The sequence below is a fragment of the Plecotus auritus genome (assembly GCF_963455305.1).
Source record: "Plecotus auritus genome assembly, chromosome: 6".
Classification (NCBI taxonomy): Eukaryota; Metazoa; Chordata; class Mammalia; order Chiroptera; family Vespertilionidae; genus Plecotus; species Plecotus auritus.
The window spans coordinates 153304071-153330187 of record NC_137773.1 but is presented as its reverse complement, the minus strand read 5'-3'; the positions used below and the strand labels follow the sequence as shown (position 1 = coordinate 153330187).

The window sequence follows — 26117 nt, the reverse complement described above, 5'->3', positions numbered from 1 at the left end:
GGCTGCTCACATGCTTATCTGGGAATATTTTACAGTCAAGTCAGAGTTCGAAACCAGAGCGGCCTTCTGCCCAGGAGGAACTCAGTTCCACACAGGCCTGAAAAAGAGCCCCAAGACCTTTGTTAACCTCAGAAAAGGGAAACTTACAACAGGAAATGCTCTTGACTGCCTTTTTCCCTCTTGGTGGAAGGAACCCCTTGTTGGGTCACAACCAAGATGGACAGCGTGATGCTGTGGAAAGAGAAAACGGGATCTGGCCTTGTCACCAAGTCCGCCGAGCTGCACAGGGGCTGCCCCTGGGTCTACAGCTGGGATCGGGGCCCCCAACCCTTTGTCCACCACCGCTTAAGTAAAAGGAGGGTTTTCTGAAAGATTAAAGGAGCCTGTCATGGAACCCGAGAGAGGGAAGCATCATTGGGCCTTAGCATAGGGAGGGGACCTGGGCGCCTCGTCTCCAACGTATCCCAGTAGCCTCAACAGTCTTGGTTTAAGCCTGTTGTCCTGGCGTAATTATTATCATTTTTAAAATATATTTTTATTGATTTCAGAGAGGAAGGGAGAGGAAGAGGGAGATAGAAACATCAATGATGAGCGGGAATCAATGATGAGAGGCTGCCTCCTGCACAGTGGACCGAGCCTGCAACCCAGGCATGTGCCCTTGGCTGGAATCGAACCTATAACCCAGGCATGAGCCCTTGACCGGAATCGAACCTATAACCCAAGCATGAGCCCTTGACCGGAATCGAACCTATAACCCAGGCATGAGCCCTTGACCGGAATCGAACCTATAACCCAGGCATGAGCCCTTGACCGGAATCGAACCTATAACCCAGGCATGAGCCCTTGACCGGAATCGAACCTATAACCCAGGCATGAGCCCTTGACCGGAATCGAACCTATAACCCAGGCATGAGCCCTTGACCGGAATCGAACCTATAACCCAGGCATGTGCCCTTGGCTGGAATCGAACCTATAACCCAGGCATGAGCCCTTGACCGGAATCGAACCTGGGACCAAACTTGGAACCCTTCGGTCTGCTAGGCCAATGCTCAATCCACTGAGCCAAACTGGCTAGGGCCCACTGTAATTATTAATAGGGCCCCTCCTCAGTCTGGTAAGTGCCCTGGTTTGATTGATAGGTTACACCACTATCTGATTTCTGGATCAGAGTCAGGAACCCCGATAATCTCCCCTCCTCTGCTGCCTCCTGCTGCTCTCTCAGTTGCTCTCTTCTCGCTCTCTGTCATGTGTCTCTGTCACTCCCTCCTCTGGGCTCCTCAGTTCTGTTCCCTGAGAGAGCGTCTTGTATCAGAAACGTGGCTGCAAGGTTCTGCCTGACGTGTGGACGGTCCCCACAGAAGGAAGTGGTGGCTTCGGCGAACACCCCCAGGGGCCTCTGCTACAGGACTGGGGCTTGAGGTGGGAAAAAAGAAGTCAGGAGCGGAAGGAACTTGGGCATCTGGTCTCCAGTGATGATTCTGACACCTCCCAGTTTGAAGGGCCTGGTGTTCTCTTCCCCTTTTTTTCTTTTCCGTGAAGTTTCTAATCCTTCGGAGCCGTTTTAACCAGGGTCTTCCGGGTGGATGGACATCGCTGATGTGGAATGGGGCTCGCGCAGGGATCGCCAGTGTGGTGGCCCTTGGCGGGGTGGGCTTCAGCTCCTGGTGGTCCCCTGTCCTCCCCTTCCCCGCCTCTGCTGCTTCCTGGCTCGGTGCCTCCCAGGTTTGTCCCCCTTGGCGTTGGCTGTATCCTGGTGTATTCTTTCCAATTCTGCCTCGGCTGCAAAATTCCTGAAGGTGGAATTGCACTGTCCTGGCTCCCCTCTCACAGGGCCAGGAAGGCTGCTCCCGAGCTGGGGCTGTGGGAGGAAAACGGGCAGAGGCAAGGAGAGGAGGCAGCTGGAGGACTCCAGGAGCCTTGTGTGAGCTCACGGGGGCAGCCACGCGAGACCCAGGGCCCAGGAGCCAGACCTGTGCTGTCCAATATGGCAACCCCTAGCCCCAGGTGGCTGTTTAAATTTCATTAAAAATTTTTAAATTTAATAAAACATGCGGTATTTGCACTAGCCACATTTTCAGTTTTCATGGGACCACATGTGGCCGGAGGCCTCTGTATTGGACAACACAGGTGGAGAACATTCCCATTCCTGTGGAGTTCCATCAGGCTGGAGAGCCTTCCTCCCTGTTCACCCAGCACTGTTCAAAGTGGGTCCTTTGTGTGTTTTAGTGGCTACTATGGTGCTTAGAAAGAATAGGTTGGAGCCCTTGCCAGTTTGGCTCAGTGCGTAGAATGTTGGCCTGTGGACTGAAAGGTCCCAGGTTCAATTCTGGTCAAGGGCACATGCCCGGGTTGCGGGCTTGATCCCCGGTGGGGGACGTGCAGGAGGCAGGCCATCAATGATTCTCTATCATCATTGATGTGTCTATCTCTCTCTCCTTTTTTCTCTGAAAAAGAAAAAAAAAAAGAATAGGTTGGAGGGATGAAAAGAAAACATGATTTTTAGTAAACTTCAGAACATTTCAGGTATCTCAGAACTGGTCGGTAAGTCAGAATGTTTCCAGTGGCACCTTTTATCATGTAACTAGAGGCCCGGTGCATGACATTCGTGCACTGGGTGGTGCGGGGGGGCGGGGGCGGGGGGGTTCCTCAGCCCGGCCTGCGCCCTTTCGCAGTCCAGGACCCTTCGGGGGTTGAACATCCTTAGCGCTGCCGCCACTGCTGCGTCAGTCCAGCTTCTGGCTGAGCAGCGCTCCCCTGTGGGAGTGCACTGACCACCAGGGGGCAGCTCCTGCATCGAGCGTCTGCCCCCTGCTGGTTAGTGCGCATCAAAGCGAACGGTTGTTCCACTGTTTGGTCGATTTGCATATTACCTTTTTATTATATAGGATTCTAGGATGTTCCTCTAACGAGCTTTATGGTTCTTAACTGGTCATTCTCTGGCTGCTATTGTAATTTTTGCCCTATCCTAGTTTTCTGAACGTACTATTTATTCCCTATTTTTCTTTAAATTGATTCACACTCGTACTTCAGTTCAGAAAGGAGAATTTATAACTGTAAATGGGAAGCCAGGAAAGGGAAATGAAGTTTTAGACCAGAGTTTTATTGGAGGGATATACGAATGAGAGTGCCCTGCTCATCACGGCACAGCGTGGGACTGTGAAAGCAATGCTGTTGCTGCTAGTGGATTTATTGTTCAGCTTATCACGTTGGAGCAGATTCCCTTCTCGGTGGACGGTTCTGAGCCGGGACTGGCCACCCCCTTCGTAAAGAGGAGATTAGCGAAGCCAACGCCAGGAGGTGCAGAAGGCGCTATGAAGACAGGGTAGCACCAGCGGAAGCTTTAAAGGAAGATCTGAGAAGGAATAATGGCTTCACTGTTAGTGAAAATATGCAGGTGCTTCTGTATGAGAAGGGTGTCTGCAGGGCAGGCCGGAGGGGGCAGGTGTGGCTTGGTGCCACGCAGCAGGTAATGCCTTCCTGCCTCAGGTCCCCTTATACATTCTTGTAATCACGGAGTACCTCAGAAAGCTTTTGCTTTGTGAGCAATACCTATATTTGCCATGTTAAAAATTAAAAGTAAGAAATTTCAAAAACTTGTATTAATTTATTTTAAAAAAACATAAACCGGTTTCCCCCCCTCCCCCTAAAAACCAATGGAGAAAATATCCTTGAGTGAGGATTAACAGAAATAAATAAATAAATAAATAAATATTATTAATCTCACAAAAATTTATAAGCCGCCCTGGCTGGTATGGCTCAGTTGGCTGAGCATTGATTGTCCCATGTACTGAAAGGTCACTGGTTTGTCCCATGTACTGAAAGGGCACGAACCCAGGTTGTAGGTTCCATCCCTGGACAACTGATCGATGTTTCTCTCTCTCTTCCTCTCCCCGATCCTCTTTCTCTAAAATCAATAAAAACATATTTAAAAAAACCCACAAAAATCATACACCAATTACATGTTAACATTAATATATTTTATAAAAAATAACTATTTGCTCACATAAAAAAATCCATGACAAGAATGTAATTGTCGGTGATTTTTGCAAGCCTTCTCGTGTCTGGATTTTCGTGTCAAGCTTCTGCGTCCCACCTCTTGCGATGTCCCATATCAAGGAGTCTCTGGAAAACTCCACTGAACACTCATGAGAGAATGAAGGTGGAAAAGGCAAATAAGTCTAACTTGATTATGAAAATTGACTCCCAGAAAAGCTCTCAGGGACAGCCCCCACGCCAGGGTCCCCTGGGCCACACTTGGAGAACCACCGGGGAAGTGGAAGGCACATTGGGCTAAAAGACTCAAGGTCTGCACTTCTGTCTGAGTGTGACGTTTGCATGTGACTTCAGGCCAAGCAGCACTTGGCCCCCAGGGCTCCTGTCCTCCCGGCTGTAGACTGGGAAGGGTCATTCTGGCTGAGCCAGTCTGGCAGGTTGCTGTGAGGTACGGATAACGCCTGTGAAATCTGGCTTTCTGCTCTGAACGCTGTGTGTTTATAAATGGCATTAGTAAGGATCTTTTGAAGCGTGGTATCATCTTTACTTTGTAGGTCAGTTATTTTTAAAAACTGACATCCCGTCTTAATCTCCCTGGGTTCTGGGGGCCCTTTTGAGAAGTGGGAAGGCTGTCATTTCCAGCTCACAGGTGAGATAATGGAGGTTTAGGTGAGCGGGTTGGCCAGGAAACGGGACTCTGACACCTGGCCCCTGTTTGCAAGGCTCGCTGGTGCTGGCTGGCTCGGTTTAGCTGGAGTTCTTATCTGATACAGGCCTGTGTTTGTGACACACTGACACATTCACACTGGGAGACTCAGCCACCGTCAGCAGTCCTCTGCTTGAATAAATTGCCCTCAGACTGCGTCACCTAATGGATGGCACAGTTTTCAGATTTGAAGATCTGAGGCCTCGTCCGAGCAGAAGGAGCCCTTTTAGAACTCCTTCAAGTGCTGATCTAAAAAACCCGCCGGTCAACAGCCCTGGAGAGTAAATGGCTTGTTTTCCTAGACGGGTGAGGTCTCCTCGTTCCCCCGAGATGCGTTTGGATTTCTGACTGCTTCCTCCATGGGTCATTTCCTGTAGAGAAAACGGCTTTCTCTCCTCCCTGGACATCCCTGCAAGCAACCTCCACTCTGATCGTGGGAGACAATTATAGGAGACAAAGGACCACAGTCAACTTTTCTCGGAACTAGAAAATAAGGCAAAAAGCACAGGTTCAGTGGAGACAAGCTGCTTTCAGGTGTGGCCAGCTGGCATTCAGATGGATTTAAGGAAAAGTTCTATAGGAGTTTGGCTGAACCACATTCCCTAGGCTCTGCTCTTTGTACACACGCTGTATTGTCGGGGGCAGCGCCCTCCATCAGCTATCCGTTTTTAAGTATAGACTGTAGATTGACCCTCCCCTCCCGTCGATATAAATATGACTTCCTTAAGGCCTATTTTTCAATCCTTTTTTATGACTTGACTTGATTGCAAGTGACAGAAAGCTAGTTCCAATTCGCTTAAACATAACATAAAGCAATGGTGACAGTTGGGGGTGTGTGTGCTAGTTCAGCTCCAGGGAAAGTGGTTAAACTGGGAAGCATTATTAGGTCCAGAGCTTAGATGTCATTGGGACTCCCCCCACCTCCCACTCCCTCCATTCCCCCCTCCATATCTCCCCCCTTCGTCAGGCTCTGCCCTCATGGTGCCAAGATGGTTGCCATCTACTGCAGTCTTTCATTCCAATCACTAATCCTTCTCAGGGGAGAAATTTCCTCTTTCTAACCGTTTCCAGAAAGTCCCAGAGTGAAGCCTTCTTGGTACCGACGGGTCATTGGTTCTGATGTCCTCCCTCAGCTATCACTGAGGCTGGGATTATCCACAACCAACTGGCCAGGCCTGGGTCACAGACTACTCCTGGACCAGGTGAGGCCCGGAAATCAGTGCTGTTCGGTTAGACAGGCAGGAAAGGTTTTGGTTTTTGGGTCCCCAAACACAGCATTTCTGGAGAATTGTCATTGGAGTCGCTCTGATCCTCTGTGGAGCGGTGAAAGGACTGGGTCCGCTCTATCTCGTCAGGGAGAAGGCTGGCTTTGTGTTTAGCTTTTAACACATCTCGGATGAATAGGCTTGTTTGTGGTTGGATGTCAGCCAGTCATACATCATCGTCCCTGGCAACACAGCCTGTTGACGGAGGGAGATGCTGATCTCAAATCAAGTCTCTTGGGTTCAATCCCTTTGATGGTAACACACTTAACCAGGCTGGTGGTCCCTGAGTCGCCCACCAGAATCCCCTGAGGAGCCTGGTTCATGCTTTGGTAAAACCCAGATCTGCTTACAAATCCATGCGGTATTTTGCCACAATAAAAAAGGGCAAAAAAAAACAAAACCCCCACTAGTATTCTTTATTTTTTTAAATATGTTTTTTTGATTTCAGAGAGAGGAAGGGAGAGGGAGGGAGAGAGAAACATCAGTGATGAGAGAGCATCATTGGTTGGCTGCCTCCTGCATGCCCCCTACTGGGGATTGAGCCTGCAACCGGGCATGTGCCCTGATTGGGAATCGAACTGTGACCTCCTGGTTCATAGGTCAGTGCTTAATCACTGAATCACCCTGGCTGGGCACCCCACAAATATTCTTTTCTCTTACCCTACTGCCATTTTTTCTCCCTTAGAGGCAGTTTAATAGATCAGTTTAACACATTTTAGCTGATTATGTAGTTATTCTGTGATTCTAAATAGTAGACGTCGTGTGGCTACTTCTTGAGTTTTCAGTTTTACTTATTATCTGCCAACATCCCACTATGAAGGTGAGATTTTGGACTCTTTCCACCCTCTGTCCCCACCACACACCCACTTTTCCCGTCCCCTTTCCTCCCAGCAGAATTATTGTGTAGTCAGTATCTGATGCTGACATTGTTGCTGCTCTGTAAGTGCTATTGACAATGCAGCCATCTAGTAAAGTACGATTACTTTTACTTCTTGTGGTAGAACGCATTCTTCAGTCATTTCTCACACAGGGTACATGGAAAGTAAGCGGAGACTCACTATAAAAACCCAGTCTCCCATTGTGCATGGCATCAAGTTCAGATGCCTTAATGTGGCACACAGGCCCTTCCTTGCTGCAGCCTCCACGGACCTCCCACCTGCCATCCTTTGCTGGTGCTAGTCCCTCAGTCGCTAACGGCCTGCTTCTCTCCCTGGTGAAAGGCCCTTCTTCAAGGCCTGACTTAGACGGCACTTTCTTTGGGTGGCCTTCCCAGTTGGGGGTCTGTTGCACAGTGCGCATACCGAGGTCTCAGTACTTATCTCACCCGATTGTACTTATTTATTTATTTTAAATATATTTTATTGATTTTTCACAGAAAGGAAGGAAGAGGGATAGAGAGTTAGAAACATCGATGAGAGAGAAACATCAATCAGCTGCCTCCTGCACACCTCCTACTGGGGATGTGCCCGCAACCAAGTTACATGCCCTTGACCAGAATCGAACCTGGGACCTTTGAGTCCGCAGGGTGACGCTCTATCCACTGAGCCAAACCAGTTAGGGCTGTACTTATTTATTTACTGCTTGAGTCTAAATCATGGCTCTGCCATTCCCAACTGTGTGACTCTAGGCAAGTTAGCTATTCGCTCTGTGGCTCAGTTTCCCTCTGTGAAACGTGAATGACAGCAACAGCACCTATCTGATAAGGCTGTTAGCGATCACACAAGTTGGTGGAACTGAGCCTTTATGATGGTGTCTGCCACTTAGTAAATGGTCCATCTGCGCCGTGCAGCGCTCTGTCTTAGGAGGACAGCGTTGGTGGGTTATATTCATCAGTGACCAGAATAGCTCTTGGCAAATCAGAAGTCTCCAGGAGTTGGCAGGGAACCTGAGTGAGTGAAGCAGGCCGGTGTGATTCAGGCACAGGGGGTGGGGACGGAAAGGGCCGTCCCTCTCTAAGGGGCGTCTTCGATTCCACTTCTAGCCAGTGGTTGCCAGGTGGGAATGGGGGCCCCGTGTTGACAGATTACCTGACTGTGGGCTTGGCCAGCTAGAGGAGAGGTAGAGGAAATCATGGTGATGACACAGGGTTGCGGGGAGGGACCCAGGCCGATGTCAGAAGTGTCTGGCACAGCATGACGGAGGGGGATGGAATGAGAAGTGATTGGAGTCTCCTTTACCTCCAGGAGCCATCCATTGGCCCACCAAGCCCCTACCACTTACTGTGCAGAAATAGCTTTCAGGTAGTTACTTGTGAGGCAGGTGCTTTGCAGCCAATGGAACCTTGTGTGTTTCACCAGCACGAAGCTGTGTGGTCTTGGGACAGCCCCATGGCTGGTGATCATGTGGTGTTCCTTCTCTGAGTATCCATTTCCCCTTTCTCAAAGGCATGTGTGTGCATGCGTACACACACACACTCACACACACACACACCCTCACATACCCACCCACATACACACACATACACCCCCCCACACATACACACCCACACCCTCACATTCCCACCCACATACACACACATACACCCCCCCACACACATACACACACCCCCACACATACACACCCACACCCTCACATTCCCACCCACATACACACACATACACCCCCACACACATACACACACCCCCACACATATACACCCACACCCTCACATACCCAACCACATACACCCCCCACACACACACACATACACACACCCCCACACATATACACCCACACCCTCACATTCACACACACATACACCCCCCCACACACACATACACACACCCCCACACATACACACCCACACCCTCACATTCACACACACATACACACACATACACCCCCACACACATACACCCCCCCACACACATACACACCCACACCCTCACATTCCCACACACATACACCCCCCCACACACACATACACACACCCCCACACATACACACCCACACCCTCACATTCACACACACATACACACACATACACCCCCACACACATACACACCCACACCCTCACATTCCCACACACATACACCCCCACACACACATACACACCCACACCCTCACATTCCCACACACATACACACATCCCCCCATACACATACACACACCCCCACACATACACACCCAAACCCTCACATACCCACCCACATACACACATCCCCACACCCAAGGTGTGGCTGCATCAGGCAAATGCCAAAGGGAAAAGGAGGAGAGGGGATGTGGAGTCTGTGAGACATTGACCGGACCTCCAATATGTCCTAGAGAGGGGACTAAATTTCTTTTTAAAAAAATTTGCCCTCCAGTGATGTCCACGGGTCTGGTTTCTCAGCTTTTACCCTGTGGTTAAGACTGGCGTGGCCCACCTGCCGGTTCCTTCCAAACTCTTATTGAGGCCCAGCTTTTATTTTCATCTTTTAAATCTTTATTGTTGAGAGTATTATAGATGTCGTTGTAAGACTCTCAACATTGCCCCCCTCCACCTGGTTTCCACCCTGGCCCGCCCCAGGCCTTCACCACCCCGATAGTGGCTGCCTGCAGGATGGGTGGCCACCCTGTCTCTTGCCGTTCTCCACATTCCAGACTTCAGCTTCCTTCCCTTTCTTGAAAACACCGTGTTCTCCCTCTCCCCTCTGGCTGAGGGCTCTGCTGCCTGCTTGGGACTCAGTATTTCCTCTCCCTTCCCCAGTGCGCATTCATGCCTTAGGCGTCTGTGCAGATATCCCCGCCCCGGAAGGGTTCTGTCTTACTGGCCTAGTGAGGGTCTCCATTGCTGGGTTCCATGGCACCTGTACCACCACCATCCTGGCACCGACTTCCGGACTGGGCTGTACATGCCTGACTTACCCACCAGATTGGAAGTGCCCTGAAGGCAGGGACCACGCCCAAGGCCCAGCACAGGGTCTGGCATGTGGGCAGTTTGTTCTCAGTGTTTCATCTTGACCATGGTAGGGTAGGAAATGGTGCCATCATTATGGGCTAAGCTGCTGCGGCGGCCGACTGGACATCTTCCCTTGAGGATCTAGACAGAGCTTTTTAATCTAGCCTGTGTTGTCTAATATAGTAGTCATTAGCCACATTTATTTTTAAAATTTAAATATAGCCCTGGCCAGTGTGGCTCACTCGATTGGGCATCGTCCCGTGCACCAGGAGTTCACTGGTTTGATTCCTGGTCAGGGCACATGCCCAGGTTACGGGTTCAGCTGATCAATGTTTCTCTCTCTCTCTCTCGTTCCCCCTCTCCTTTCCTCTCCCTCTCTCTCTAAAAATAAATAAATAAATTTAATTAAGGTTAAATAAAATGTATTTCCTCAATCTCACCAGCCAATTAATTTTTTTAAATATAAAATTTTTTCTTCTTAAATTTATTTTCTGATTACTTAGAGAGAGACATCAAATTGTTGTTCTACTTACTTATGCATTCATTGGTTGATTATTGTATGTGCCTTGATGGGGATCGAACCCACAACCTTGGTGTATCAGGATGACACTCTAACCAACTGAGCTACCCAGCCAGGGCTCACCAGCCAATTTCAAGTGCTCAGTGTTCACATGTGGCTAGTGGCTGTCGCACCGGACAGTGCCGATGCTGGAACACTTCAGGCAACACAGAGTTCTTTCGGATGGTGCTGCTGTAGACACTGTCCTGTGAAGGTATTGGGTGCTTGTAGGTTGTGTGAGGTCCCATCCTTGGTGTTTGTGGTGAGGTGAGGCAGATTTTTCCAGATTCCTTCTTAAGCCTGAACTGTGCTTCCTCCATATCCCCTGGCTGCAGGATGCTCGGCAGAAGTTCCGCTCTGTTCTGGTTGAAGCAACGGTGAAACTGGACGAGCTGTTGAAGAAGATCGGCAAAGCCGTGGAAGACTCGAAGCCCTACTGGGAGGCGCGGAGGGTGGCGAGGCAGGTAAGATAGCCCCGCACGTCCTCTCCCGGCCTCTGCCCACCATCCCAGCTGCTGTTGGGTGCGCCTTCTGACTTCTGTGTCTCCCCTGAACGTTAGAAGTGTGAGTCCTGTGTGATGGGGAACAGCCATGACGTTGTCATCAGCTGCATTTGGAGTCAGCCTCTTCTTACGCCCCTCCCCACAGACTGCCTTCATCCAGCTCTTGGTACTCTTCATAGAGGGTGGGTGCTGACGCTTGGATGGCCCTGTGAGCGGGCGCCACTTTGCCCCCAGAAATGGCGCCCAGGCCTACTTCCCAGGCAGCGGGGCCAGCTCAGGTGGAGGAGAGGATGTATCCAGAACATCAGGCTCCTGCTCTGCCCTCTCCTAATGACTGCCTGTCGGGCAGCAGGCGAATACTCTGTCCCCCTCCTTCTCCTCCTGGTGTGGGACCAATTAGCCATTCGCTTCTCTTGAAATACTGGTTCTTTGTCCTGAGAGCCCAAACAGGCAGCTGAGGCACCAAGACCAGAAAAGGGGCAGCAGAGGGGAGCTGCAGTCAGGCGGTTGCTGGGGCCACAGGGAAGCTGGTTCTGCTTTCAGAGTGTGTCTCCCTTGGATGGCTACCGCTGAGATGCGGGGTGTGCCTGTGCCACCGCTCGGCCCCCGATGGCCAGGCATGTGGACGGGGAAGGACAAGAGCCCTGACACTGGTCCCTGCCTGCTGCTCCTTCCTCTGAGCCCTTGTGAGCATACATGATCATGACAATCACCGAGTCCTGTGGACAAGACGCTGAGTCATCAGGTCTAATCACATAATAGCCAGCCCCCAGGGGCCTGCGACTGCCTCACTGTCAACTGGCAGAGCTCAAGATGCATGCTGAGGGCCTCCTGCCCGGTGCCTGCACACCCTCCCCTTCAAGTCCTGCCTCTTTGCAGGTGGGGCAGGAAGAAGGGCGGAGAGGTCTCAGAGTGACCCCTACCCCTCAGCCCCAAGGGACCTGGTTGGCCTGTAGCCGAGGAACTGGAAGGATGCTCCAAGGCCGAGGCAGGGTGCGGATGTCACATCTCATCGCCGGGGATGGGGGCTGTCTGGGCTTGGGCCAGGTGGCCATCTGTCTGTGCACCAGTGTGACCTTCCTGGTGCTGAAGGGGTGGGGCCCACCACCAGTGGCTGCCAAGTGGGGCTTCCTGTTTTCTTTCCTGTTTTCTTCCTCTGGCCTTACTCCACCCCTTTCCTTTCTATATGCACAGACCCCTCTGACTGTGCAGAGCAGGGGTGGTCGCTGAGAGGCCTTCAGAGCATCTCCTTCAAGTGCCTGTCACGTGGCACTGCATTCGGCACTGTGTTCACATCCTCGTCCATGGGACTCTATGGTCACGGACCAGCCGCGGCTCTCATGAGGTCGTCCTTAGGACTTAATGAGAGAGTGTTTGGCCATGGAATCCCTGCATGAGCTTAGGTTTTGGCTTCATTTAAAAAAATGTGGTAGGAAATATCGAAAATAGACAAAAAGAAGAAAAATAAGCCCCCATACCTTCTGTTAACAGTTGATGTATAGCTCTTGTTTTTTTTTTTGTTGTTTTGTTTTGTTTTTTAATAAAGATTATACTGCAGGGGTGGTTTTATTATATGTCTGGGATGACCATGTCCATTCAGCCAGAGGCTCAGCGGAACAGTGGAGACTTAACAAAGGGAGAAACTTCTCCTACAGCTTGGCTTTCCACAAAGAGTTTACAAAGGTTTGTAATTGTCCGGCCTGTAGAAATTCTATCGGCCCATCAAAATGTGCATTCACTTTATTATTCCTGGTGTCAACTCATTTTCCTGCTAGTGAGTCAGGCCCAACCCTGTGATTTTGAGAAAACCCAGCCTAAAGCCTGCCGGGAGGATGTAGAAAATGTCTGCGTTTTCTTTTCTGGGCTGAGCTGGGGGCAGGGAACTGGCTTTGATTTATTTGAGGGTTTTTTCCTTGAGCCGGAGCTTGTTTGTAAGGTGGCTTTGACGTATCTGCCAGCCCATCTGGCCTTCAGTGTGTGGCCGGGGACATTGTGACGAGGGGGTGGAGCCCGTGTGACTCGGGAAACCTGAACAGTGGAGTGTTTCTTACTAATTTTGCTCCCTGGGTTCTATCTGGTCTAACCGTGGCCCTGGGCTTGCGTTTTATCCCTGCCAGTCCCAACCCTTGTAATTGTTTTCTTTCATAAAAGATTGTGGTAAACTATACGTGAGACTTACCTTTTTTCAGTGTACGGTTCAGTAGCACGAAGGACATTCATATTGCTGTGTAACCCTCACCACCATCCATCTCCAGAACTTTTCATTTTCCCGAACTGAAGCTCGGTACTCATGAAGTAATTACTTACCATTTCTCCTGTCCCTCAGCCCTTGGCAACCACCATTCTGCTTTCTGTCTCTGTGAGTCTGACTCCTCTAGGCACCCATAGAAGTGTGATCCTGCACTATTTGTCTTTTCGTGACTGGCTCATTTCACTTAGCATCATGTCCGCAAGGTTTACCCATATCGTAGCACATGTTAGATTTTCATTTCGTTTTCAGGCTGAATAATATTCCACTGTATATATGGGCCACGTTTTGTTTGCTCATTCATCTTTAAATGGACCTTGGGGCAACTCTTGTTTTCTTTAACTGGTGGGAGTTGTGAGAAGTGCGTTGCACATCTGAAGAGCAGCAGTGTGTGTGTGTGCGCGTGTGTGTGCGTGTGTGTGTGTGCGCGTGTGCGTGCGTGTGTGTGTGCGTGTGTGTGCGTGCGTGCGTGTGCGTGTGCATGTGTGTGCGTGTGTGGAAAGCCTGGGGAAGAGCAGCATGCCTGAGCCCTCAAAGCACAGGAGAGAGTCTGGGTACAAAGGACAGAGCTGAGATGGGAGGGAGAGGCCAGCATGCAGGTAACCAGGGCTGTGGGAAGGGAGCCTCAGGGGGGCTGGGGGACCCGCTAGGGAAGGAACGGTGTGGGTGGGAGCACCTGGCAGCCCCGCCCGGCCTCCAGACCGGGTTGAGAAGCTGCAAAGCAGCCACGGCGGGCTCTGGCACGTGGGGCTCATGTTGTGTTTGTGAAGTTGATGGGGCATCGACGACCGATGTCCTGTCCTTACATTCATCGGCACCATCTTTTGAGATCTGTGTGTTAGGCAGCATAGGTACTGCCCTGTGTAAGGGATGCCATTTATCTTCTGCTTTTGTCCCCACGTTACAGATGAGGAAACTAGTCTTGAGCCCAGAGACTGTTCCTTGGGCCTGTACACACACCTCTCTGGGGTGCGGCCCCATCTGAGAGCCTCTGAAGACTTGGCAGACTTAGTGGTTAGCCAGCCGCCAAGAACGGCCCAGAGGGAACCCCAAGGCTTTGACCTGACGAGCCTGAGCAGCCAGTAGGAGACTGAGAGGCTGGGGATGTGGCTGTGAGAGATGGTGGTGAGTCCGCTCTCCTGAGTGTTGACCTTGTGACGGGGTTCCTCAGTGGGAATTTCAGGGCAGCTGGAGGTGGGGAGTTGGGAGTGAAGAGTACGGAGGACAGTGTACGGAGGGACCCGAGTCAGAGATTAAGGATGGAGGAGAGGAGGCAAGGAGTCATTTTAACAGTCTGTGTATGCCACGTACTTTTCTGAGTGCTTTACCTGCACGAGGGAGGTCCTTTTTTTTTTTTTTCAGAAGAGGAAACGGAGGTTTAGAGAAGTGGAGTTACTGAGTTATTCAGGGGGCTCCCCACATCCTCATTTATTGAGGACCTACTAGGTGCCCAGGTCAGCAGTAGTAGGTCCCTTGTGTACATTATCTCATCTAGTCCTCACAGCAGCAGGGCCAGGTAGCGTTACCGTCATCATACGGAGGGGGTAGTAACGGAGGCTCGGGAGGTAAAGGAACGCGCCCACATCACAGACCTGGTGAGGAGAGGAGTAAGGGTTTGAACCTGCATCTACCTGGTCTGGCTGTGCCTGGTGGTTGGCACGTAGGAGGCTCTTAGTGACCGTTGCAAAGCCTGCCCTACACTTGGACACGTCGCAGGGAACAGGCAGGGGAAACAGTGGGCTGGTTGGGCTAAAGGAAGATTTGGAGCTCATCTGTGCACTTAGTTTCCTGCCTTTCCTGCCCTGGGGTAACTGGGAGGCTCTTGTTCTAAGTAACTGGGGGCCCTTTCAAACTTCTCCCCCTCATGGCCCTCTGTCTTGTTCTGGGACCAGTGCAGCTCCGTCCTGCCTCTCTTCTTCCCGGTCACTTTCACTTCTGCTGAGCCGCTTTCCTGCCTGGGTGGCTGCTCTCGCTGTGGGACTTGGGTCAGGAGGTTGGGTCAGTGACGTCCATCCTGGGGGCCCTGATCATATTCCCACTGGGTGGCCACAGGCCAGTTCCCGGGAACTGCGTCATCCCGGCTGCCCATGGCAAGGGCAAGCAGCGGAGTGACGGGGCACCTGTCCCAGAGCAGAGTTCCTAGTGATTTACAGCAAGGAGGGAGTCGGCCCATGAACTCTCCCTCGCCTGCAGGGCCGCATGTATCCTGCCTGCAGTCGTGGTTGGAGTTTCGGGGGAAGGAGCCACTGCAGTGTGGAAGCCTAGAACCTTGAATCTGTGTGGAGAGGGGAGCTTCTGACCCAGTTTGCAGGCTTCTGACCTAATAGAGTAGGTCTTGAGGCTTCAGTCGGGAGGACCGGCCCCCCCTTTTGGAGTCACTGCACCTCCTGCTTGGCTGGCTCTGCCTCCGAGCCCTCCGCTGGAGCGGGAGCAGGGAGCCTTGTGGATCCTGAGGTTTCTTCTCCTGGTGGTTCTGCGGGCCCCTTGCATTGGACCCTTACCTGACTGGCAGGTGGCAGAAGGCCAGGAATGGGGGACTGCTCACATGCAGGGTCTCACCCAGGCAGTAGTAAGCATGCTACCCACCACGACCTTATCAGTTGGGAGCTTTGTCAGGGACGGTTCCCCTTTCCCTGTCCCCTTTGCTTTTCATGGAGCCACCGCTGATTCCCAGGTAGTGCTGCTTGGTAGGCGACATGCTGCCCGAAGCTAACAGATGGGGTTTGTCACCGCAGTTGAGCAGTTAAGAGGCCAAGCTGAATGTGGTTGTTTTTTCTTCCCTCCCTCCCTACCTCCCTCCCATCCGCCTTCAGTAAAATTACTGCGTTGACATAGATCACCCCTTCCTTCCTCCCCACGTTGTAAACCACGGGCACCCCCTGGAAAGGAGTGGCTGGCAGGGTGACCGATTTTTCAGATAAGAAAATCAGAGTAGGGGATGTATGCGGCTACGAGTTTTGTCAACACGGCTAGGCTTTTTATGTTGCCAGGCAGCGAGGTGTGGGCCCTGGCCCAATGGTAAGATTCCTCTGGAGCACTTTTGGTTTACTTTCCGTTCCCTTTCTTCAGCTTGGGGATCCCCTCTACCCGCCCCCCCTGCTTTCCTTCTTTTCTCTTCCCCTCCTACCTTCCATCCCTCCCCGTGTGACTTCATATTCTGCCCCCCGTCCCTTCTATGAAAATCTACCCTTAAGATCCGATGGGCCCTAACCGGTTTGGCTCAGTGGATGGAGTGTCGGCCTGGGGACTCAAGGGTCCCAGGTTCGATTCCGGTCAAGGGCATGTACCTTGGTTGCGGGCACATCCCCAGTGGGAGGTGTGCAGGAGGCAGCTGATTGATGTTTCTCTCTCATCGATGTTTCTAGCTCTCTATCCCTCTCCCTTCCTCTCTGTAAAATATCAATAAAATATATATTTAAAAAAAAAAAAAAAAGATCCGATGGGCTTGTTTACTCTGAGGAGTAGCTGACTGTTATATCTCAGAGGTTTACTCTGGATGTTCAAGTACTTAAGCTTTAAAAACATTCCCATGGCCCTTTGTCCTTCTCCCCGGCACACAGCGGGTTCCTGACGGGAGAGCACATCCCTGCACCCACGTGGCTGATGGCCATGTGGGCCTCTACGCCTGGACGAACAGACTTTACTTCGCATGGATGCTCTCAATAAACTTTGGTCCTGCTAAAAAACAAAACAAAACAACAACAAAAAACCCAAAAAACTAACAAACATTCCCATGGTTTGCCATCCGCTGTTTCCATCCTGATGCTCACGTCCAGCTCTTGACAGTTGTGTGAAGGAACCACACCCATGACACCAAGAGGGCGATACCTAGAAGTCCAGGCATAGACAGAGTTTTCATTTCTCTGCAGTAGAATGTTCTTGTGGCGTTTAAGCCAAAGGTAGGGTCAGCAGACAGAGTGCAGGCCACCCCGCTGAACTTGAATTTCAGACCATGTTTTAAAGTATTACTGTTTCATGCAATAGTTGGGACATACTTAAGTAAAACAAATTTGTTGTTTACCCGAAAGTCAGATTTCACTGGGAGCCCTATATTTTTACGTGCTACAAAGGAGGGAAGTTGGGGTGTTGAGTCATCAGCCAGATGGAGAAGGTCGTTTTGGAGTCAGCTGCCCCTTCTCAGGGATTCTGAATTCATAGCTGGTGGAACTGTGGAGGGTTCTGGTCCCCGCATTACCATTCTTCAGCCGTAGCCTTGGGGCAAGTACAAGTGAGGGCATCCGTGGGGGTGGGGTGTTTAGTACAGCCGAAAAGTACTCAGTATGCCCACACAGCTGTTCTAGGCACTCCTAAGCCTGGCTTTCCTAGGAAGAAATGGGGTTTCTAAGCTCAGCGGCTGAGTCTGTTCCTCCCTAACCCTCACTGGCTTGATTGCTGCGAGCTGGTCAGCTCCGGACAGAATTCTGGAGGGTTCCATAGGAGGACACGTCATGGGCCTCTTCTCAGGAATCTTCCGGAATGTGGGTTCCTCAGCTGTTTCTCCACTGACTTGTGCAGGCATTGCCTGGCGTCTGCCTCCTTCCAGCTTTCTCCTCTAACCCCACTCTGGAGTGCCTTTCTTAGTTAACGTGATCCTGGGCTGCTTTGTTGATTCATTTTTCCACTTGAAACTCTCGTAGGCACTAGAGCAGGTACATTCTCCCAGAGGAAAGAGCACTTCTTGGCTTCGGTGTGGGCACCTGTGGGCTTTGTTTAGGAAGCCTGCCTTTGAAGAAGTGGTTCAAATGGAAGTAAGGAGAAGATACTGTGTGTTCATCAATTTGTATCCACCCTCAGGCGCGTTCCCCATCCCTTTGGCAAAGCACCGTTCTGCAGAGAAGGTGTTGGGCCTTGGCTATTTCTAACAATCGTGGTGTCCTGAGCTCTTCTAAGATTGTCCTGTTCTTTGAATTTAAGTCTCTTAATCTCAGGCTCAGGCCACCTGAGCGAAGATTCTCTTTATATCAGAATGCCAGGAGGTCTGTTTACACCCTGACCTGGGCACTCCACCTGGGTGGGCGAGGGCGTCTGTAGTGGGCTCTTCAGCGAGCAGCTGTGGGAAGGAAATCATGAGGTCTAAGGCACCATGCTAGTTTATATATGTTCCCCATCCCAACACCCAAGACCATAAGAAACTATACTGATGAAGTTTTACAGCCTGAAGTTCACATTGCCGTGCGCACAAAAGAGTGGTTTCATCTTGTATCCACTAGGAATTGCATTTGGTTGCAAGTAACAGAGGACTCAAAAAACAGTGGTCTAAACCAGCCATGGGCAAACTACGGCCCGCGGGCCGGATCTGGCTGTTCTATCTGGTTCTCTTGCTCTCCCCTCCGCTCCTTTACTTTGAATTTATATTAGTTCACACAAACACTCCATCCATGCTTTTGTTCCGGCCCTCTGGTCCAGTTTAAGAACCCATTGTGGCCCTCGAGTCAAAGAGTTTGCCCACCCCTGGTCTAAACACACAAGGATACCTTCTCTCACCTAAAAAAAGGACCTGAGTTAGGCAGTCTAGGTTGGTGCTGTGACTCCATGGTCATCCGAGACCCCGTGGCGTATTACTTCTTCATCCTAGTATGCGAGTCCCCTCCTCAAAGTCACCTCATGGTCCAAGATAGTTCCAGGAGCTCCTGCCATCACATCTGAGTTTCAGGAAAAGAGGAGGGAAGGGGCAGGGGCATATGCTTCTTCTATGTTAAAGAGTCTGTGGAAGTCCCTGCTTGTTTCATTGCCAGAATCTAGTCACATAGTCATGGATAACTACAAGGGAGGCTTGGCTTAAAATTTTTTTAAATTATTTTTTCTATTGATTTTTAGAGAGTGGAAGGAAGGAAGAGGGTGGGGAGAGAGAGAGAGGGAAACACCAATGTGAGAGAGACACATTGATGGGTTGCCTCCCCGAATGTGCCCCGAATCTGCAATCCAGGTATGTGCCCTTGACTGGGAATTGAACTCACAATCCTTCGGTGCATGGGTGATGCTCTAACTACTGAGCAACACCGGCCAGTGCAGCTTGTTGTTGTTTTTTGTGTGTTTTTTTTTTTAGCTAGCAGAATTGTTTCTAAGGCTGAAGGGGAGAATGGATATGGGGAGTCAGCTAAACAACTCTGCCACATCTGTAGTGTGGCCTCTCTGTCTTCTAGAAAGGCTCTGGGTTGGAAAGAGAGACAGGCATTTGTGCCCCACAGAGCAGGCATAGGAGGATTTTTTGGAGTCGAGAAACACAGTAAACTCCATATCTGTTTGCTACATTACCTCCCCTTTTTTATGGGGTGTGGAAACTTCCTTTCCCTTATATTGTGCTGGAGAACTGTGAGGAAATGCTAGCTTCCCATAAAGGTGTGTGTGTGTATGTTTTGTCACAGAATCCATTCCTACTTTCTTTTAATAAATGCTAAGTAAATGACTCATTTCCCATTGCCACCTTTTTGGTGCAAGCCCTCATATCTTGCCTGGACTATTGAAATAGCCTTTCAATTGCTATTCATGTTTTCTAGTCCCCCTCCCTCTCCCTCACCCCTGCCCCCCAGCCGAATCTTGCCAAAGTCGTTCTACTGATAGTCTTGCTCAAAAACTTTAGTGCATGTGACTAATTTTATTGGTCAACTTGGTTGGCCACAGGTATGTAGTCAAAACATCATTCTGAATGTTTCTTTGAGGATGTTTTATTGGATGAGATTCACATTTACATTGGTGGTTTTGCGTAAAGCAGATTGCCCTCCATAGTGTGGGTGGGCCTGATCCAATCATTTGAAGGCCTGAATAGACCAAAAGACTGCCCTGCCCTGAGTAAGAGGGAATTCTGTGCTGCACAGCCTTTGGACTTGAACTGTAGTATCGACTCTTCTCTGGGTCTCCAGCCTGCTGACCACTCCCTGTTCAGATTTTGGACTTGCCAACCTCAGTAATCACATGAGCTGAGTGAGTTCTTAAACGAAATTTCTGTATGTATGTGCATCCCGTTGGTTCTGTTTCTCTGAAGAAACCTGACTCCTACAGCACTTCTTCTGTCTCTAGTGTCAAGCACAGTCTGGCCAGCCCCTCTCATCCTTTGGCACCTGCACTCCTCCGTGCTGCGCCCCAGTGTGCGTGTGCCCTCCCTTCCGCCCCCACAGTACTCAGAACTGCCGGGTGCATCTTGCTGTTGCACTCACTTCTGAGTACATCTTGGAACGTTCTGCATCACTGAATATTCTGTTCTTTTTGTGATGTTTTCCTCCCAGACTGACTAATTCTGTGATGTTCAGAACTGTAGCCATCAGCCACATGTGACTGCTTAAAAACAAATTAATACAACTACGTAAAACGCAAAGTTCAGTTCCTCAGTGTCACCAGCCACATTTTAAATGCTCAGTAGCCACACGTGGCTGATGGCTGCTATTTTGGGACCGCGCACATAGAGAATATTTCCATTATTGTAGAAAGTTATGTTGGACGGCACTACGTAGCTTCGACCCTTGGCCTGATGAAAATGAATTCGCAGGTCAGCGTAACATCCACAGACTCGGCATTGCCCTTCCCTCGCTAAGCTTGTCTTCAGCTTTGCTTCTTTGAGAATTTGACGGAAGTTATGGATAGCATCTCTGAAAACACGTGTGTGCACACGGGTGCATAAATTATAATCACGATTTTAGAGTATTCATCAGCTTCCCTTAAAAGTCACCCATGTCCTGTGGCTTAAGAACCATGAGCTAACACTACATAATGCTTTGCTTATGTGACAGCTGACACTTTTATTCTGCGTACCGTATGCCTGTTTTAAGCACTTGACCTTGTTAACTTCTCAAAGCAACCCCATGAGGTGGCGTCTGTTATTCTCTTCATTTTGCAGATGAAGAAGCTGAGGCATAGAGGAATAAAATAAGGTGCTTGGGTCACCCTGCTGCTGAGTGGCCTGCCCAGGATTTGACCCAGGCAGCCCGAGTCTGTGTTCTAACCTCCACCCAGGGGTCCTCAAACTATGGCCCGCGGGCCACATGTGGCCTGCTGAGGATATTTATCCCGGGTGCCGCTGCCTGTCCTGCTTAGCAGCTGACTCGTCCCGGGCCCGCAGTGCGCATAGGAATTTGTTCATAGTTTTTTTTTTAAACTATAGTCCGGCCCTCCAACGGTCTGAGGAACAGTGAACTGGCCCCCTGTTTAAAAAGTTTGAGGACCCCGCCGAAACCAGTTTGGCTTAGTGGATAGAGCGTTGGCCTGGGGACTGAAGGGTCCCGGGTTCGATTCCGGTCAAGGGCATGTACCTTGGTTGCGGGCACATCCCCAGTGGGAGGTGTGCAGGAGGCAGCTGATGGATGTTTCTCTCTCATTGATGTTTCTAGCTCTCTATCCCTCTCTGTAAAATATCAATAAAATATATTTTAAAAAAAAGTTTGAGGACCCCTGCCTGGGGCGAAGGAACCCACCTATGGAGTCTGAGCTCCTTGAGGGCAGAAAGGGCCTGTTACCCTGTGCAAATCTTCACATGCACGGTGTGTGGTAAAAGGGGAGTGAAAGCTTGGAGAAAGGAGGAGTGCTTGCAATTGAGAGAGTTATACACAGGCTTGTGATGTTCAGACTCTTCCATGCGGCTGATCTTCTCCTTTCCCTTTCTTAGTTTCCTCCATTGGCTGCAGTTTGTTCCTGACCCCTAAGAGCTGGGAGAGGCCCGGGTCCGCAGACCTACTTTGCTTGGCAGAACCAGGTGGGAAGGAGGGGATTTGCCAAAAGCCCTGGCTCACGTGAAGAGCCCTTGCCAGGCCAGCTAGCGCCAACTTTGCCTCTCTAGGCTGGGAGCCCAGCTGCTGTCCTGGCCGGGTCACACGGCCATCCCTGTCTTTTTCAGAGACCCCTTGGTAGCTTGAAGTGGTGCCTGCTCCAGTGGGCGGAGGGGCCTGGGTGTGTGTGCTCTTGGGCCCTGTGGCTCTTAGGCCAGGGTCCGCTGGCTTTAGCCTTGTTGACGTCTTTGCACTTGCATTGTGACGAATCCCTCAGCTCTTTCATATACGGTGCCAGGCAGCGAGGTGTGCTGTGCCAACTCTTATTTATATCGAGCCTTCATTTCACCCTGACGTTGAAATTCTTTGGAGATCTTCTTGCAGGTGGCAGTTAAAATTAAGTCAAGGTTGACCTAGAGGCCAAACATGGGTCGGAGGAGGGGGTTGACATCTCAGTGAATCAGTGGCTCCTTTGGCTCTGCCTAAGTGTGCCAGGCAGCGAATGACCCATGCGAGCCCCAAACCTGGGGAAGCGGGGGAGGGGCAGCCAGGTCCCTGGCTGATGAAGGGCTTGGAATAACATGTTTCCAAGTGCACATTCCTCACCACCGTGGTGGTGGAGGCTCACAGGTGACACAGTGTGGTCACTGCCTTCACGAAGTTTGCTATCTTGTCGAGGAGACGGAGTGAATAGTAAAATAATTCAAGAGACGTGTCATCAACATGTTCCTATGTTGGGCAGGTGTCAAAGTGTTTTTCCACATACACTCTCTTATAACATGGCAAACTACTGAAATAAGTACTTGGTCCTGTGAACCCAGAGAGGGTGAAATTTTACCCAGGAACGAATTTCCCAAAGACCCACTGGGACCTGGGTTACGTATCATTCGCCTTGGGGGGGGGGAGGTGGGGAGGAGAAGGGGGCTCGAGGGAGAGCGGAAGGGGGAATTATTCCGATCTGGAAAGAATGGCAGTCACGCCGCACCCTCTAGGCATCATTCAGGTGAGTTTTCACATTATAAATGGGCATTTCCAAGGATAAATGCTCCCGGAGAGAGATTTAGCTGATTCTGTGAGCCACAGAAAGAAAAAATGAACAAAGTGCATTAAAATGATTGACCACAGGGAGTTGTTTGTGGCTTATCATTTGCACTCTAGCTGTCTCTTAATTAAACACATATTTCTTCAACATCTGTAGTATACAGGCCACAGGTGAGGTTTTGGGAATTAAAATTTCAGTAGCACGGTCCCTGCTCTTATCAGGTTCCCAGGGTCGCTAGGAGTGATGCCGCTTTAAGGAAACTCCCTGCATTTTGCAGGAAGGAGAGGCTGTGGGTGCTGGGCCTTTTGCTGTAGCACCAACTTAGAGGGCCCTGGGCCTGGGGGGCTGACCAGGTGTCTCTTGCCATCTAGCACGTGTTGATGGCCCTGGGGTTGAGTTGTCCCACTGTTCCTTCTCCTTCCTGATTTCACGCCTCTTTTGCGGGTCTCTCCCAGGTAGAAAGCCTTGAGAACCCCCTTCCCAACCATCCACTCCAAGCTGCAGAGCGAGGTAGTGTCAACTAAAGTCACTCTGTCTAGGTTGGGTGTGCCTTCTGCCTCTGTTAACGGCAGCGTCTTGGGAGTGGAGCCGAGCAGTTGTGCCAGGCGCTGGCTGGCGGGGACCTGTCCTGGCCGATCGAAGGAAGCTCTCCGAGTGAGAAGCGCCTTTTGTGGGTCCCAGCCTGGGAGGGAAGGGGCCCTTGATGGATTGTCTCATCATTTCTCCTGAGTATTTCTTGTCTCAGGGGCATGAGGAGTGTCAATGACTTTGAACCCATTTTAAAAATCATGTTTGAAAGCCGTTTCCAAATGGAGACCAGCAGAGCACGGGTTTACCTCGTGAGAGTTTGGCACGCGGTGTGTCCAGCTAGCGGGCAGGTGGCGAGGACGGATGGATACTCCGGCTGCCCCCTTTCTCTGAATCCAGAGAGCTAGCCTCCCTGTGACATGCTGAATGCTGACTCCCTCTGACACTGGTTGTCCTCATAACCTTGGATTAGGTTCTTACTGCTCTCGATGGAAGTTCAGAAAAGGGGAAAGTAAGTTCCAGAAGAACAGGTCTGTTCACACCAAAGAAGAGGCTGAGGGATGACCAGAACTTTTCTTTTTTTGGCCATTGAAGTGTCATAAGAAAGAAGATATGATTGTTCAGCAAATGAGTCCAGCATGCTGTCGTCGAAAAAATTCACCAAAGATGGGGTGTTTGCAAGGATGAGTAGGAGTTCACTAGGTGGAGAGGAGGAAGACGGATGTGTGTTGCTGGTAGAGGGAATGGCACTTACAAGAGGGAGGAATGTTGAAGGAACGGTGAGTGGTTGGGTCTCACTGGGTGGATGGTAAGTGCGAACCCGGGCTGTGGGTAGGTTTGTTGGGCACGGGAGTGACATCATCAGAGATGCACTTTAGAAAGATTACCAGGTACCCCAAATGCAATAGTGTGACACTGAATTGATGCCAGTGGAGTTTAAGCGGGGCCTGTGGGATTGGAAGCTGAGAGACCCGTTAGAAAGCTTTAAAAACAGTCCAGGTAAGAACGGATGCTGGAAAAGCCTGTCGCAGTTTCCTTAGAGCCCATTTGCTCCTTGGTCCAGAGCTGGGGGGTGCGGAGAGTTGGGCAGGGCTTGTTTTTCAGGGAGAACATCTTGGCCAGAGGTCCTGGCAGAGGGGGTGTGCAGGTGGTGCTGTGGGGACAGTAGCGAACTGCGGGTGCCCAGTGGTTCTGTGGCTCTCAGCAGGATCTGGAGACTTACCTTGTACGTGTCACCATGGAGAAGTAGAATAATGCAGGCTCCTGGTTGGTGCTTTCCTCTCTGGGAGTCACGGGGTCTGGCTTTGAGTCTTGGTCTCTTTCCTTCCAGCCTTGGGACCTTGTACTAGTTTCTTAACCTCAGTTTCTTTGGGTGTTAAAGGGGCACAGCAATACTTGCCAGGGGGCTCTAGGCTAATTTCATAGGTGAATACATGGTGCTCAGTAGGGATTTAATGAGCACCCCTGCCCCAGTTCCCCTCATCCTCCCTCCTTCTCTCCCTCCTCCTTCCTTCCTTCCCTCCCTCTTTCCCCTCCCTCCCTCGGGCAATAGAAGTTCAGTGCAGGGAGGGGCACCCAGCTGCCCGCAGTTGGTTTCTGCCTTCCTTTGAAAGTGCTCTGTGGTGAGGGGTGGAGAGGGAAGGCAGGGGAGGGTGGATGAGATGTGATCAATTAAAGACCTTGTATGCATATATGCATAACACTGAGGACACAGACAATAGTGTGGTGAAGGCCTGGCGGGGAGGAGTAGTAGGGGGAGATGGGGGGGGGGCAAGCAGGAGTGGGCTAGAAGGGGTCAATGGGGGAAAAAGGGGGACCTATGTAATACTTGCAACAATAAAGATTTTTAAAAAGAAAAGAAAAAAGAAAGTGCTCTGTGTTGATAATGTGCTTTGTCATTGTAAGTGGGTGTACTTTTTTCTTGTCTCTGCTAGAGACAGAGGAAGATCTGAGGGCTGTAAATCATAGCAGAAGAGATGAGAACCTCTGGACAGCCGGAGGGGTTTGGCCACAAGCAGGATGTTGGGGCCAGTGTTGGGACCACCGCCCACCCCCCATTTTGGATGGGTCCTGTTTAGAGATTGCATGTGGGCACGATGGGGGTGGGGGCCCTGCCAGTCTTGTAAAGGTGACTCTGGCTTGGCTAGCATTTGACTGTTTACTTCCCTTGGTGGGCAATCCTGCAGGTGTTTTGTTTGTATTTTGTTTGTTTGTTTGTTTGTTTAGAAGATATGATTGTTGAACAAATATCTTTGGATTCCCTAATCTTTCAGTGAGTAGCATTTTCTTGAGAGTTTTGTGACTCTGTAGCAGGTAAATAGCACAAATGATAGCATAAACCATAGGCTGAAAAAAACCATTTCTTTACCCCTTTTTGTTATGGAATGTTTCAAGGACACACAAAAGTAGAGAGAATAATCAGGGAGCACATCACCAGCCCAGCAGTGGCTAATACCTTGCCACTCATGTTTTATCTACCCACTCAACCTATTTTTTCATTTTTCTTATTTCTTCTTATCTTTTCTTAATCCTTGATAGCGTATTACTTCACCCACAAACACTTTAGTATTTATCTGTAACAGATAAGAGCCTTTTTAAAGGTCACATTTTCACAACTGACAAAATTAATAGTCCATCTAATATCTAGTAACCAGTCTTCTTTCACATTTCTCCAGCTGTTTAAAAAAATGTGTTTTCTTAGGATTGCATTTGATTAGA

The 26117-nt window shown here is 50.3% G+C and overlaps 1 protein-coding gene across 1 annotated transcript in view; it reads left to right on the top strand.

Annotated features, from left to right (window-relative positions):
• Positions 1-26117, top strand: part of SH3BP5 (SH3 domain binding protein 5) — a 65732-nt gene that overhangs the window by 18083 nt on the left and 21532 nt on the right. Inside the window, exon 3 of the mRNA XM_080672036.1 lies at positions 10718-10846. Coding sequence (XP_080528162.1) covers positions 10718-10846 — 129 coding nt within the window. The remainder of the gene's footprint in view (positions 1-10717; positions 10847-26117) is intronic.